General features: G+C 36.1%; 1 protein-coding gene across 1 annotated transcript; it reads left to right on the forward strand.

Annotated features, from left to right (window-relative positions):
• Positions 1-9,196: 9,196 nt before the first annotated feature.
• On the forward strand, positions 9,197-13,164 carry LOC105785110 (beta-galactosidase 13). Its single transcript, XM_052634054.1, has 14 exons — positions 9,197-9,548; positions 9,643-9,851; positions 9,934-10,000; positions 10,089-10,325; positions 10,418-10,512; positions 10,620-10,725; positions 10,821-10,905; positions 10,986-11,104; positions 11,205-11,372; positions 11,460-11,635; positions 11,718-11,937; positions 12,026-12,133; positions 12,229-12,476; positions 12,560-13,164. Exons 1-14 carry the CDS (start codon positions 9,315-9,317, stop codon positions 13,017-13,019), a joined length of 2,532 nt encoding a protein of 843 aa, XP_052490014.1. The 5' UTR covers positions 9,197-9,314; the 3' UTR covers positions 13,020-13,164.
• The last annotated feature ends 2,150 nt before the right edge of the window (positions 13,165-15,314 follow it).

A 15,314-nucleotide genomic window follows, 5' to 3' on the forward strand; every position in this document is an offset into this window, starting at 1 on the left:
CAAGGGGTTGTGTAACTTAGTCAACCATGACCAGGTTCAATGCACCACAAGCTTATGGCAAGAGAAGAACTTTTGGCAAGGGAGTGAGACAATGAGGGAAAATGGGGATATATTTCATTTTAAAAAGTCAAGTTTGACTCGCTAATGGAGGAAAGAAATCCTTCCTATATGGTAGCGTAGATGGATGGCAAGGCTAGCTAGCACATACTAAAAATGTGCAAATATTAAAATAAAAAAATATGTACACGAAGGGGTTTGAACTAGAGACCTCAAAGATAGCTAAGGAACTTCCTACCACTAAGCTTCAACACTTCCTTATTTTTAATAATACGCGAATAATTTTAAGACGTAAGAGCTAGCAAATTCACCCTCTTTACTAAATCAAATTAATTAAGAAAATGGGATGTGACACAAAGCCTCGAACTGAGTTCTGATTTTCAAAAATGAGTTGACATACATGCATACATAAAAAAGGGAAATTTGGGAAAAACAAGCCACAAAGAATTTTGAAAATGATATTCTACAAAGAAAAATGGGTTCGAGACTCCGATGCTAATTGCCATAGAAAAGTTACTAGTAAATTATTGGTAAATACTTGAGGTGTATTACTATAGACATAGAACTGAAATATTTAGTATTTAATTTTTCTTTGAAACTGTAAGCTACAAAATTAAAAATTAATTGAAGCTAGCTAGTGATTATTTTTTCTGAAACTGTAGATCAATTTTAAGACCATAGGATACATAATAAACAACCGCAGAATGAGGAACCATGGGGCTTAGCGTCGACCTATCCAGGTTTAGTCATTTTATTCACAAGAAATTGTGCCTAACTCTGAGACGAATGACACCGTGATTATGCCTACTTTTGAAGGTGAAAGCTAAGAGGTTACTTGATGCAATGTTCCAAGCGATATTGAGAGTCTTAGAAAAGGTTTTGAAGATTTTGGTTGAAAGGACTAAGATGGAGGAAGAGAGTAAACGCTTAGAGTGCAAGAGAGAGGAAAGAAATAAAGTTCAAAAAAGAGAGAGTATGCTTCCACTAGTCCAAATCCGTGACCTTTAAAGTGGGCCAGAGGAGCCAGACCTCAACGAAAGGTTGTAGTAGTTATTACTGGAGAAACTATTAGATCAGCTAAGATTTCGATTTGTAGATATTGAGGTAAGCGTAATCCAGTAGAGTTTTTGTTAAAATTGGGAATTTGGGTAGAGCGTAATTAGATCTGCAAGATATATGTTGGGAATTTAAGGAGACGCATTGACTGGAATTGTGTTGGAATTAGAGTTGCACAGTGAAAGCTTGGTGGCCCAATTTGACAGAAAAGGGGTAACAGATTTTATGACTAAGAAAATTTCATAAACGAAATTTCTTTAAGGAGGGAAGAATTGTAACATCCCAAAAATCATGGGTTAGTAGAATTGAGTTTGGGAATCGAGAGAGAGAAGTCATGCCCTAATTTTCGAGATTATCTATGCGTTTTTAGGAATAAATAAGGTATTTGTTTGTTGGATAAGTGTTAGTGAAACGTTCCTTGTAACCCAAATTCAAATCCCTCCTCTCTCACCATTTTTATTATTTTGCTAATTTTGCTTGAAACCTTAGTATGTGGCACGCCTTGTTTTTAAAATAAATATTGTAAAATTATTTCAAAAATAAGGAAATAGCTTAGTGGTTAATTGATAAATTCAAACGTGTAAAAATTAAATTGAGCTCTCAAGTTTGAATATTTTTCCATGCAAAATAACTTTTTTTTTACAAAATCCTTTGTTCTTAATGTGTGTGCCATCCATACCCTTGTAACCCTAGGTATAAATTTTAATTTTACACAAAAAATCAGCCCTTATTCTATTTTTACTCACCCTAGTCGTTCCTCCCCTCTCCTCTCCTATTTGATCTTCAATTTTTTTCTTTCTTCCTCCATTGTTGTTGTTGCCTACACCTAGTTTTACCATCTCTTTCTTTTTCTTTTTGTCTCAATATTTGAAAATATCTTCTCCACCATGTTGCTGATATTTTTCCTCATTAAATTCAGCCCCAAATCTGAAATCTTGAACTCCAAGATCGATCTCGAACATTGCAAAAAAAGTGCCATTGTCGTTTCTCTCAACTAACTTGTGTAAGATCTATTCTTTCTTCAATTTTTTGATTAATCTTGTCAATTAAAAACATAAATTTCCATATCTAGAATTTATGGGAATTTTAAATATTTTAAAGTTATTTTTTCAAATTTTTAATGGATCTTTAAATTGTTTTTAAATTAGCCCCGAATCTGGCCACCGTGGGTGGTGGTACGTGCGCCTATATGCAAGAAAGGGAGTTGTTTTATTTCTTGGTTCCAGCCCATTTATTTCCAGCATTAATTTGAGTTCTTGAATCCTCCTAATTAGCCTTTAATCACATGTCAATTATAGAAAAATGTTCTAGATCAATTGACCATTTAGATCTCACAAATCGGGAAGCGTAAATGCAATTACATATAAACTGGTTTGTTGTTTCGACATTGTTGTTGGGTAAATGTTATGGATTGATTAAATGAAGGATTTTAATCAATATTGGCTACTGATTTTTTAGTATGTAAACGTGTTAGGTGCTAACCAGAATGCCCCAAATCAACCGTAAAGCTAAAAGACGGTCGTGCGTACCATTTCTGCCACCTCATCGAGATCAGGGACGAGATTAGTCGGATTATTCCCCGAATTAGAAACTGAGCATATCGGGAAGTTTATTGGTACAGAGGTATCTACCTGACATTGTTGAGGCCAGATCGTAATAGATGGTCCTCGTGGGTACACCTCGGGTTGTGTCTGAGCATTTATCGGGGTGAAACCCGGAGGTTCGTCATTATCATCTCCAGAATTGACCATAGGGCTTTTTCCTTTTTCTAGCCCCCAGTTAACAATTGGTTCAATTGATCCATCATATTCTTTTGGGACTCTAACATCTGGTCCCTCATAGCTTGCTGAATTTTGGTCAATTGCTCCTGCATTTGCATTTGCAACTGATCTTGCATTTACCTTTGAATATGTTCTAACTTTTCCAATCTTTGGTCCATTACTTTTGTTCTTACGCGAGTACCGTAACGATGCTTAGTCGATAGACTTTTTTTTTTGGTTCCCAGGTTAACTGAAATAATTTTACCTAATTAGGGTCCTTTTATGAATATCTAATGCATTTGATGCAATGTAATGCAGATGCATGGAATGAATGCAAAAAGAAAGAGAGGCATTAATTCTGAATTCAATTCCATTAGAATAACTTTTCTAGAAAACAAATTTCTTTACATAAAACGGATTACATATGCGGCTTTGCCCTCATATTCCAGGTGAAGACATCGAACTTTTTCTTCATATCCAGATGCTAGGATCAAATCTTGCAAATTTTCCAAAATCTGTCTCTACTATCTCCTTTTTGTTTGATCCGAGCCATGACCCATTGCTCACCCCGCAATGCTCTTTAGTTTCTTTGAGACGTGACAGCTCTCGAATAATCTTTGTCAGTTTGAATCCTCAAGCAGCGAAGCATATTCGTATATTCCTCCACGAACTTCCAGCCTTCTCTCATTGTGTTTTGTTTGATCCGAGCCATGACCCATTGCTCACCCCGCGATGCTCTTTAGTTTCTTTGAGACGTGACAACTCTCGAATAATCTTTGTCAGTTTGAATCCTCAAGCAGCGAAGCATATTCGTATATTCCTCCACGAACTTCCAGCCTTCTCTCATTGTGTTTAATCAGACCATATTCAGGCAATCGCATTATATTCCATTTTATTAAGAAATTGTTTTCCATGACAAGCTTTTCTATTTAGCAATCAAATTTGAATCAACATCTCTTTTCTATGATGAAAATACAAAGCAATCATAAACAAAACAAAATACGTCAGTACAAAAGAAATAAACAACAGAATAGAACACCTATCTGGCTGACCACTAGGGTTTGGCGCGGCTTTACCTAGGGTAGGTTCTTAGGGCTCTCTATATGCGGTTCGGTTCTAAGGCAAGGGTACCTGAACCAGTAGATTCCTTAATCATCACCCATTATAGGCTCATATGGATCGAGTTCAATTCAGGGGAATACATTTCCCTATGGCTGCACAAAGATGAAAATCTCACGAAGACATAGTACGGATATATTTAGGAAGCAATCCACTATCCTGCACTGAGGTGAAAGCCTCAAGAAGGAGTAGCTTCTCACTCCCACTTAAAAGGGTGTGACCAACGGTCATGCAATGCAATGTGTGGAGATATAAAAATTTAAAATACAAAACATGATGAAAACTATAACTCAAAACAGATGAAATGCAATGAGAGGATCATATGTTAAAAACCAAAATTTCAACTTTCGACAAAAAAGACAAAAATTAATCAATTTACGGCTTGACTCTCTTATGGTCCCCAATAGAGTCGCCAAGTTGTCGAAATCATTTTTATTTTGAAAAATGGTGTCGACTTTTAAAACGAAATGGAGTCGCAACCAATCTTTTTTTGAGGTGTGATCGGGTCACCTTGAGATTAATCATTTTAATAAAATATTTTGATTTATTAAAATAATGATTTTGGTTTACAAAAGTCGAGAAAACTGGCTCGGGAGTCAGTTACACTCGAGGAAGGATTAGCACACTCGTAACGCCCGAAAATTGGTACTTAATTCATTAATTAACATCCTAATATCGAAAATTTGAAAAGATTTTAAAATACGATCCTTTTTAAAAACTTGAATAAATCGAATTTGATGTTAAGACCTCCTTGTCCCGAAGTAATAAGATGTCACATCCAGTAAGTTAGGATACGACATTTTAACCCTCGAAACTAAGCTTGTCTCATGCATTAAAGTTTAAAAAGGATATTCGGTTATTTGGATAAAAAAATCGAAACCTAGTAAGTTAGGGCACGAGTTTCTCAAAGCTCTAAAGTAACGAATATTGCCTTATTTTTAAAAATTTTCTTTTTTAAAATTAGGGAAAATTGACGCAATATTAAAACGATGCGTAAAAACCTTGATAAAAAAATGACAATATGAAAATACAAATAAACAATTTATAAAACACATAATGACAATTATTTAAATACTAGCATCAATAATCAAAGACCAATGAATTTAAAACAAAGAGTATAAAATAAAAAATATATATAAGGCAAAATAAAATGTAAACAAATTTAAAAATAATGAATTTTTAAAAATATTGAAGCTACAACGGCGAATCCTGCTTCCCCGACATTGCAATTAAAAATATTGAAGCCACAACGGCGAATCTTACTTCCCAGGCGGTGCAGTGGAACAGATTGAAGCTACAATGGTGAATCTCGCTTCCCGACATTGCAATTAAAAAGATTGAAGCCACAACGGCGAATCTTACTTCCCAGGTGGTGCAGTGGAACAGATTGAAGCTACAACGGTGAATCCTGCTTCCCCAACATTGCAATTAAAAAGATTGAAGCCACAACGGCGAATCTTACTTCCCAGGTGGTGCAGTGGAATAGAATGAAGCTACAACGGCGGATCTTCTCTCCCCGACATTGCAATCAAAAAGATTGAGGCCACAACGGTGAATCTTATTTCCCAGCGGTGCAGTGGAACAGATTGAAGCTACAACGGTGAATCTCGCTTCCCTGACATTGCAGTTAATAGATTGAAGCTACAACAACAAATCTTACTTCCCCGACATTGCAGTTGAACAGATTGGAGGTGGCAGACCTTATCTCCCTGAAGTTGCAGTAGAGCAGATTGCATCCAGTCTGATCTCCCTAAAGTTGACGTGAAGTATACAGAAGCAGCTAATCCTATCTCCCTGAAGTTGCAGTGGAGCGGATTAAAATGATGAATCCTATACCTCTGAAGTTGCAGTAGGTCGGATTAAAACTATCATAGCAAGTCTTATCTCCCTGACGTTGCCGTCGTCGGAGCTTGCTTGCTGAAGAAATCGACCCCGAAAGGTCGAGTTAGGGAAGCCCCTCCTCTTGGCCTTCGGGCTAGGCGAGTCTAGCCTTTGATCGGGTCTCAAAACGGGGACTTGAACGCCCATTTTGCACAAGGCCGGCCACCACCCATGGTGACGCAACGGCGGCGCTAAGATGACCCAAAGGTCGGGTGTTTAAGAGGAAGAGGGAGGACTTTTTTTTGAATTTTTTTCTTTTTCGGTAGTTGAAATGAATTTTTGGGAAAAAGTGGGGTTTAAATACCCTAGAAAAAAATGGTGTCGTTCGAGCTTAGGGTTCAGAGACCAAAAATAGCGTCGTTTGGTCTCGACCATGCAGTGACTGACCTGTGGGGATCGCGTGTTTTCTTTAAATGGGATATTTTTGTGATCTCTCCGACTTTGCGGTAGCGTTGCAATTTGGCCCTTTTTCATTATTTTCTTTTATTCTAATTTGACCACAAATTTTTATTTTTGTTTCATTTTAATCCATAGCAGCGCAGTGTTTTAAACGCTTGGTTTATTTACCATTTTGGTCCCCCTCTTTCGACGCGTCTCGCAATTTGATCCTTTTCGTCTTTTTATTTTTCGAATCAGCCCTGTATTTTCATTTTTATTTCGATTTAGTCAGTGTTTTAGTATTTTTATTAACTGACCTTATTATTGTTATTATTACCACTATTATTAATTATTATTAGTTTTATTTTCTTTTTATTTATTTGTTATTATTATATTAATGTATTAATTAGTTTTATATTTTTTTCAACTTTATTTTTATTCTATATATGTACATATATGCATTATGCTTGTCCATATTTTATAATATCTTATTTTTATATATATATACACAAACGTATATATGTAAATATTTTTTATATTTTATAACTTATATATATGTATTTGTACATCTATATATCTATACACATTTTTATAAACATATGTATAAAAACATGCTTTCATACACCTTTATTATACATATACATATATATACTTACATATACTTCATACTTCCAAAAATATACATTTTGTTTATATTCTTTATATTTCATAATTTCACATACTTACACATATATGTACATTTTTATATATATATACATACATATATATATATATTCTTTATATTTTAAAATATATTTTGTACATATGTATTTTCTATATTTTATAATTCACACATGCATACATATTTTAATTTATATCTCTATACATATATATCCCTTTATATTTTTTAATTGTATTCAATTTTTTTATTTCATTTTCATTATTATTTTGAATGAATGTCTTGATTTTATTCGTTTATATACGTTGTTATTTTGTATGTTGTAGGTTTGACCTTTTATTTATTTTATATTGTTGCTATTGCCCGTATCATTTTTATACTTTTGTATTCATTATGGTTTTGTCATGCATAACAACAATGTAATTTGCTTTCATATTCTTTACTACGACTCCGCGTTTTATTTCACTCGATATAACAAAAATTTTTTTGAATAAATAACATTCCGTGTATTAGATTCGAGAGGATCGTACCCTAACTTACTGGGTCTCGATTTTCACAATAAAGCTAAATGCACGAAATTTTTTTAAACTCAAGTTTTAAATAATCTCGGGATTTAAAAGAAAATCGCGTCCTAACTTACTGGTCGTGATCTCCCTTTTAAATCCGAGATTTCAAAAATATCTTTTAAACAAGCATTTTTACGTATCGGGAATTCGAGACATTGTGTCCTAACTTACTGCATATGATGCTTTCTTTCTCAATTAACGTGGAATATGCCCCCCGTTTTCCCAAAATTTTTAACATTTTAATACAAGGATCGTATTTTTAAAATTCTTCAAAGCTTTCAATTTTCGGCATTAAGACTTTAACTAATCAACTAGGTACCAATTTTGGGCGTTACGAGGTGCTAATCCTTCCTCAGACGTAATCGACTCGAACCCATTTTTCTCAATTTCAGAGACCAAACTCGTTGTTTTAATAAAATCAAATCGTTTATTAAAACAACCACTTTTCAAGGTGACCCGATCACACCTTATCAAAAGGATTGGTGGCGACTCCCACAATCGATTTTATTTTTCAAAACCCGAGTCGACCCGTTTTCATCCAAAAATTGGTGTCAACAGGTCCCCAATGGAGTCACCAAGTTGTCGAAACCATTTTATTTTGAAAATGGGGTCGACTTTTAAAACGAAATGGAGTCGCCACCAATCTTTTTTGAGGTGTGTTCGGTCACCTTGAGATTAATCATTTTAATAAAATATTTTGATTTATTAAAATAATGATTTTGGTTTACAAAATTGAGAAAACGGGCTCGAGTCGATTCACGAGGAAGGATTAGCACCTCAGAACGCCCAAAAATTAGTACCTAATTGATTAATTAACGCCCTAATGTCGAAAATTTGAAAAGATTTTAAAATACAATCCTATTTAAAACCTGAATAAATCGAATTTGATGTTAAGACCTCCTTGTCCCGAAGTAATAAGATGTCACATCCATTAAGTTAGGATACGACATTTTAACCCTAAAACTAAGCTTGTCTCATGCATTAAAGTTTAAAAGGATGCGTAAAAACTTTGATAAAAACGACAATATGAAAATACAAATAAACAATTTATAAAACACATAATGACAATTATTTAAATACTAGCATCAATAATCAAAGACCAATAAATTTAAAACAAAGAGTATAAAATAAAATAAAAATATAAGGCAAAGTAAAATGTAAACAAATTTAAAAAGAATGAATTTGAAAATGAATAATAAGAGAAAAAAATTTGAAATCAACAATATACAAATCAATAAATAAATTATATATATATATATAAATAGGTAATATATGTATAAGTTTGGAATAAATAATATATAAAAAATGAAAACAGGTAATTTATAAAGTAATAATATATAAATGAGTTTAAAATAAATATTGTGTAATAAGGAATTTAGAACAAGTTGCATGACCAAAAAAAGAAACATGCCATATGAGATTTTTAATTTTAAAAGTTGCATGACACAAATCTTAAATATAAATATAATAATACAAATATTTATGAGATTATATTAATAGATATTATAATAACATATGAGATTCATCATTATAAAAAATATTAATTTAACAAACATTTCACCACAAGATTAGATAATCTGTGACAGCCAAAATTCAATTTCTTCCAAAGATAGCAAATTTTCTCAACAAAAAATAGTAAAACCAGCAAACATTCGATGGTTAAAAATAGTAATCCCAACACTATAAATAATTGACTTTATGCTACGTTGTTCTTCGAGCTTCTCCTCTTTGCCAAGCTAAAGAGGCTCCCCGTAAAAGTGAGGCTCCTTTCGTTACTTATAGTAGCAACGCCGCTCCAACCCCAAAGAATAAAAGGTTCTTCTACTGGTATATATAACAATGGTAGAACCTCGGCGTTTACTCATGATATTCTTTTTGTCGACGTTGTTGATTGCTTATAGCAATGCAAATGTCGAAGAGATTCAGAAGGATACCGAGGAAGGGGACGAAGAAGGTAAGGTAGGAGGTCAGAAGGCTCAGGGCGTGACATATGACGCAAGGTCCTTGATCATCAATGGCAAACGAGAGCTTCTCTTTTCGGGAGCTATCCATTACCCACGTAGCACCCCAGATGTATGCATCTTTTGCTTTTCTCTCTGTATAATATAGTTTGGTTGATGGATGGATGGATGGATTTAGATTATTTACAACTACTGGGATTTTGCAGATGTGGCCGGACCTGATTAAAAAAGCTAAGCAGGGAGGCATCAATACGATTGAGACGTATGTTTTCTGGAATGGACACGAACCAGTTGAGGGACAGTACAACTTTGAAGGAGAATTTGACTTGGTGAAGTTCATCAAGTTGATTCATGAGCATAAGTTGTATGCAGTCGTTAGGGTTGGCCCCTTTATCCAGGCTGAATGGAATCACGGGTAACCATTTAAACTTTCCCAAATTCTTCTTTAAAATTCATGCGAGTCCTCCATATTGACTTTTTCGCACTGAAACTATCAGAGGATTACCATATTGGTTAAGAGAGGTCCCCGGCATCATTTTCCGATCCGATAATGAACCTTTCAAGGTAATGTTCTGAGGGATAAATACATCAAAGTTATACACAAAATATGATGCAAGGCTTCAAATCTGAACCAAACTTTTAACTTGTGTAGAAACACATGAAAAGGTTTGTGACCATGATTGTTGACAAACTGAAGCAAGAGAAGTTGTTTGCTCCACAAGGAGGACCTATTATTTTAGCACAGATCGAGAATGAATACAACACTATTCAACGAGCATTCAGGGAAAAAGGGGATAGTTATGTTCAATGGGCTGGAAAACTGGCCCTTAGCTTGAATGCCAATGTCCCATGGATCATGTGCAAGCAGAGGGATGCCCCAGATCCCGTTGTAAGTTTATAATTGATAAAAAAAAAATGAGATGGAAAACGTGTTTATTATGGCATAACAAAGTGAGAAATGTAATATACTTGGTTCTTCAGATCAATACATGCAATGGAAGGCACTGTGGAGATACTTTCTATGGTCCAAATAAGCGCAACAAGCCGGCATTGTGGACTGAGAACTGGACTGCACGGTAAGTAGTGGTGCAGTTTATATGAAGATGTTAAAGAAGATTCGAATATGTTGGTGTATATATAGGCTAATTTTGTGGCTGTTTCAATGGGTTTTTTAACGATTCAGGTATAGAGTATTCGGTGATCCACCATCCCAAAGGTCAGCTGAAGATTTGGCATACTCAGTTGCTCGATTCTTCTCCAAAAATGGAAGCATGGTCAACTACTATATGGTATAGGAAGATAATTGGCTGTCTTCTCTGAGTTCATTTCTTAACTAAATGACACTCTTTTTAGACAAAGCTCACTGTTCTTTTTGTGTCTGCAGTACTATGGTGGCACCAATTTTGGCAGGACAAGTGCCTCATTTACAACAACTCGTTACTATGACGAAGGCCCTCTTGATGAATTTGGTAGGATTAAGAACATGTTATCTGATGATCTATGGATTGAAGTTGTGTATGCAGCTAACTTTCACATTTTAATGCTTTAGGTCTTCAAAGGGAACCAAAGTGGGGTCATCTTAAGGACGTCCACAGGGCCTTGAGTTTGTGCAAAAGGGCTCTATTTTGGGGGGTTCCTACTACTCTAAAGTTGGGTCCAGATCAACAGGTAAGCAATGCAACTATATGGAGTAATCGAATTGGATTTTGGGTAAATAGATATTGGTTAGTCTACTAGGGAATTAAGTTAATGTATCGCGATATTGCAGGCTATAGTCTGGCAACAACCTGGAACTTCAGCCTGTGCGGCTTTCTTGGCCAACAATAACACTCGTCTGGCACAACATGTGAATTTCAGGGGCCAGGACATTTGCCTGCCGGCTCGTTCCATTAGCGTCCTCCCTGATTGCAAGACCGTGGTTTTCAACACTCAACTGGTATCTCCAATTCTACAAGCTCACATAAGCTGCCCCATTGTGTTTTACAACCTGTGAATTAACTTACCATTGATTTTTTTAACTCAGGTCACAACTCAACATAACTCAAGAAACTTTGTAAGATCAGAAATTGCAAACAAGAATTTTAACTGGGAGATGTACAGGGAAGTCCCTCCTGTCGGACTTGGATTTAAGTTTGACGTGCCAAGGGAGCTTTTTCATTTGACCAAAGATACAACCGACTATGCTTGGTACACAACTAGGTGAGTTGAAACTTAAATGAACACCTTGATTTTCACCTGTTACACATAGAAAGGATATTGAACTATGAGTTTCTGCCTGCAGCCTTAAGTTGGGTCGACGTGATTTACCAATGAAGAAAAATGTCAGCCCAGTTTTACGGGTTGCAAGTCTTGGCCATGGAATCCATGCCTATGTAAATGGTGAATACGCCGGTTCTGCACATGGGAGCAAAGTTGAGAAGAGCTTTGTTTTCCAGAGAGCTGTAAGCTTGAAGGAAGGGGAAAACCATATTGCTCTCTTAGGCTACTTAGTGGGACTCCCTGTAAGGCTTCTGCAACTTAAAGCACTTTGTTACGCTTAAAATGAAATTTATAAAATCAATTAACATGTGATTTTGTTTGCTAATCCAGGATAGCGGAGCCTACATGGAGAAAAGGTTTGCTGGGCCTCGTTCTATCACCATCCTTGGTTTGAACACTGGAACACTCGACATATCACAAAATGGTTGGGGCCATCAGGTACCCACTGGACTTGTCACTTTCTGTAATAAATCTCAAGTAATAGTTTAGTGGTGGAGATGGCTTCTTAAACGTAATTTGGAATCCCCTTTCAGGTTGGAATTGATGGAGAAAAGAAGAAATTGTTTACTGAAGAAGGCTCAAAGTCTGTTCAGTGGACAAAGCCAGACCAAGGAGGACCATTAACATGGTACAAGGGATATTTTGATGCACCAGAAGGGGACAACCCAGTTGCCATTGTTATGACTGGTATGGGGAAGGGTATGGTTTGGATCAATGGTAGAAGCATTGGCCGATATTGGAACAATTACCTTAGTCCTCTTAAGAAGCCAACACAATCCGAGTATGTACACTATAAAGGCTGAAACAGTCTTTTAACCGGTATAAATTATAAACTAGAAAGAAGCTAAAATTCATGTAATGCAGGTACCACATCCCACGGGCATACTTGAAGCCAAAGAACCTGATTGTCCTCCTTGAGGAAGAAGAAGGCAATCCTAAAGATGTCCATATAGTAACAGTGAACAGGGATACAATCTGCAGTGCTGTGAGTGAAATTCACCCACCATCCCCGAGATTGTTCGAAACCAAAAATGGTACTCTCCAACCCAAAGTGAATGATTTGAAACCAAGGGCTGAATTAATATGTCCAGGCAAGAAGCAAATCGTGGCAGTGGAGTTTGCCAGCTATGGTGATCCATTTGGCGCTTGCGGAGCCTACTTTATTGGAAATTGTACAGCGCCAGAATCCAAGCAAGTTGTCGAGAAGTATTGCTTGGGGAAGCCCAGCTGCCAAATCCCACTAGATAGCATTCATTTCAGTGACAAAAATGCCGCATGTACCCATCTCAGGAAGACTTTGGCCGTCCAAGTCAAATGTGCCTAAACAAATGCGTGCTTCGACACAGCTTGGATTAAGCTTCACATTTTATTTTTTTAATTGCGCTAAGACAGTGCATGGAGGAGTGCTTGAACTATTTATTTTTTCAAATGAAGGATTTTAATCAATATTGGCTACTGATTTTTTAGTATGTAAACGTGTTAGGTGCTGACACGAACGCCCCTAATCAACCGTAAAGCTAAAAGACATTCGCGCGTACCATTTCTGCCACCTCATCGAGATCAGGGACAACGAGATTAGTTGGATTATTCCCCGGATTAGAAACTGAGCATATCGGGTAGTTTATGGGATTAATCTTGTCAATTAAAAACATAACTTTCCAGATCTAGAATTTATGGGAATTTTAAATATTTTAAAGTTATTTGTTCAAATTTTTAATGGATCTTTAAATTTTTTTTAAATTAGCCCCGAATCTGGCCACCGTGGGTGGTGGTACGTGCGCCTATGTGCAAGAAAGGGAGTTGTTTTATTTCTTGGTTCCAACCCATCTATTTCCAGCATTAATTTGAGTTCTTGAATCCTCCTAATCAGCCTTTAATCACATGTCAATTATAGAAAAATGTTCTTGATCAATTGACCATTTAGATCTCACAAATCGGGAAGCGGAAATGCAATTACATGTAAATTGTTGTTTCGACATTGTTGTTGGGTAAAAGTTATGGATTGATTAAATGAAGGATTTTAATCAATATTGGCTACTGATTTTTCAGTATGTAAACGTGTTAGGTGCTGACCCGAACGCCCCAAATCAACCGTAAAGCTAAAAGACGGTCTCGCGTACCATTTCTGCCACCTCATCGAGATCAGGGACAACGAGATTAGTTGGATTATTCCCCGAATTAGAAACTGAGCATATTGTGTAGTTTATTGGTACAGAGGTATCTGCCTGATATTGTTGAGGCCTGATCGTAATAGATGGTCCTCGTAGGTACACCTCGGGTTGTGTCTGAGCATTTATCGAGGTGAAACCCGGAGATTCGTCATTATCATCTCCAGAATTGACCATAGGGCTTTTCCCTTTTTCTAGCCACCGGTTAATAATTGGTTCAATTGACCCATCATATTCTTTTGGGACTCTAACATCTGGTCTCTCATATCTTGCTGAATTTTGGTCAATTGCTCATGCATTTGCATTTGCAACTGGTCTTGCATTTATCTTTGAATATGTTCTAATTTTTCCAATCTTTGGTCCATTACTTTTGTTCTTACGCGAGTACCGTAACGATGCTTAGTGGATAGACTTTTTTTTTTTTGGTTCCCAGGTTAACTGAAATAATTTTACCTAATTAGGGTCCATTTATGAATATCTAATGCATCTGATGCAATGTAATGCAGATGCATGGAATGAATGCAAAAAGAAAGAGAGGCATTAATTCTGAATTCAATTCCATTAGAATAACTTTTCTAGAAAACAAATTTCTTTACATAAAACGGATTACATATGCGGCTTTGCCCTCATATTCCAGGTGAAAACATCGATCTTTTTCTTCATATCCAGATGCTAGGATCAAATCTTGCAAATTTTCCAAAATCTGTCTCTACTATATTCTTTTTGTTTGATCCGAGCCATGACCCATTGCTCACCCTGCGATGCTCTTTAGTTTCTTTGAGACGTGACAGCTCTCGAATAATCTTTGTCAGTTTGAATCCTCAAGCAGCGAAGCATATTCGTATATTCCTTCACGAACTTCCAGCCTTCTCTCGTTGTGTTTAATCAGACCATATTCGGGCAGTCGCATTATATTCCATTTTATCAAGAAATTCATTTTCCTTGACAAGCTTTTCTATTTAGCAATCAAATTTGAATCAACACCACTTTTCTATGATGAAAATGCAAAGCAATCATAAACAAAACAAAACAAAATACGTCAGTACAAAAGAAATAAACAACAGAATAGAACACTTATCTGGCTGACCACTAGGGTTTGGCGCGGCTTTACCTAGGGTAGGTTCTTAGGGCTCTCTATATGCGGTTCGGTTCTAAGGCAAGGATACCTGAACCAACAGATTCCTTACTCCTCACCCATTATAGGCTCATATGGATCGAGTTCAATTCAGGGGAATACATTTCCCTATGGCTGCACAAAGATGAAAATCTCACGAAGACATAGTACGAATATATTTCGGAAGCAATCCACTATCCTGCACTGAGGTGAAAGCCTCAAGAAGGAGTAGCTTCTTACTCCCACTTAAAAGGGTGTGACCAACGGTCATGCAATGCAATGTGTGGAGATATAAAAATTTAAAATACAAAACATGATGAAAACTATAACTCAAAAC

The sequence above is a fragment of the Gossypium raimondii genome, chromosome 1 (genome assembly GCF_025698545.1).
Source record: "Gossypium raimondii isolate GPD5lz chromosome 1, ASM2569854v1, whole genome shotgun sequence".
Classification (NCBI taxonomy): Eukaryota; Viridiplantae; Streptophyta; class Magnoliopsida; order Malvales; family Malvaceae; genus Gossypium; species Gossypium raimondii.

What these genes read in the sequence shown, in the direction of transcription:
- LOC105785110 (XM_052634054.1), top strand. Translation starts at nt 9,315, where the DNA reads ATGGTAGAACCTCGGCGTTTACTCATGATATTCTTTTTGTCGACGTTG. An exon ending in GGGATGCCCCAGATCCCGTT is followed by an intron (nt 10,326 to 10,417) that starts GTAAGTTTATAA and finishes TTGGTTCTTCAG; the next exon opens with ATCAATACATGCAATGGAAG. An exon ending in TGGTTTTCAACACTCAACTG is followed by an intron (nt 11,373 to 11,459) that starts GTATCTCCAATT and finishes TTTTTAACTCAG; the next exon opens with GTCACAACTCAACATAACTC.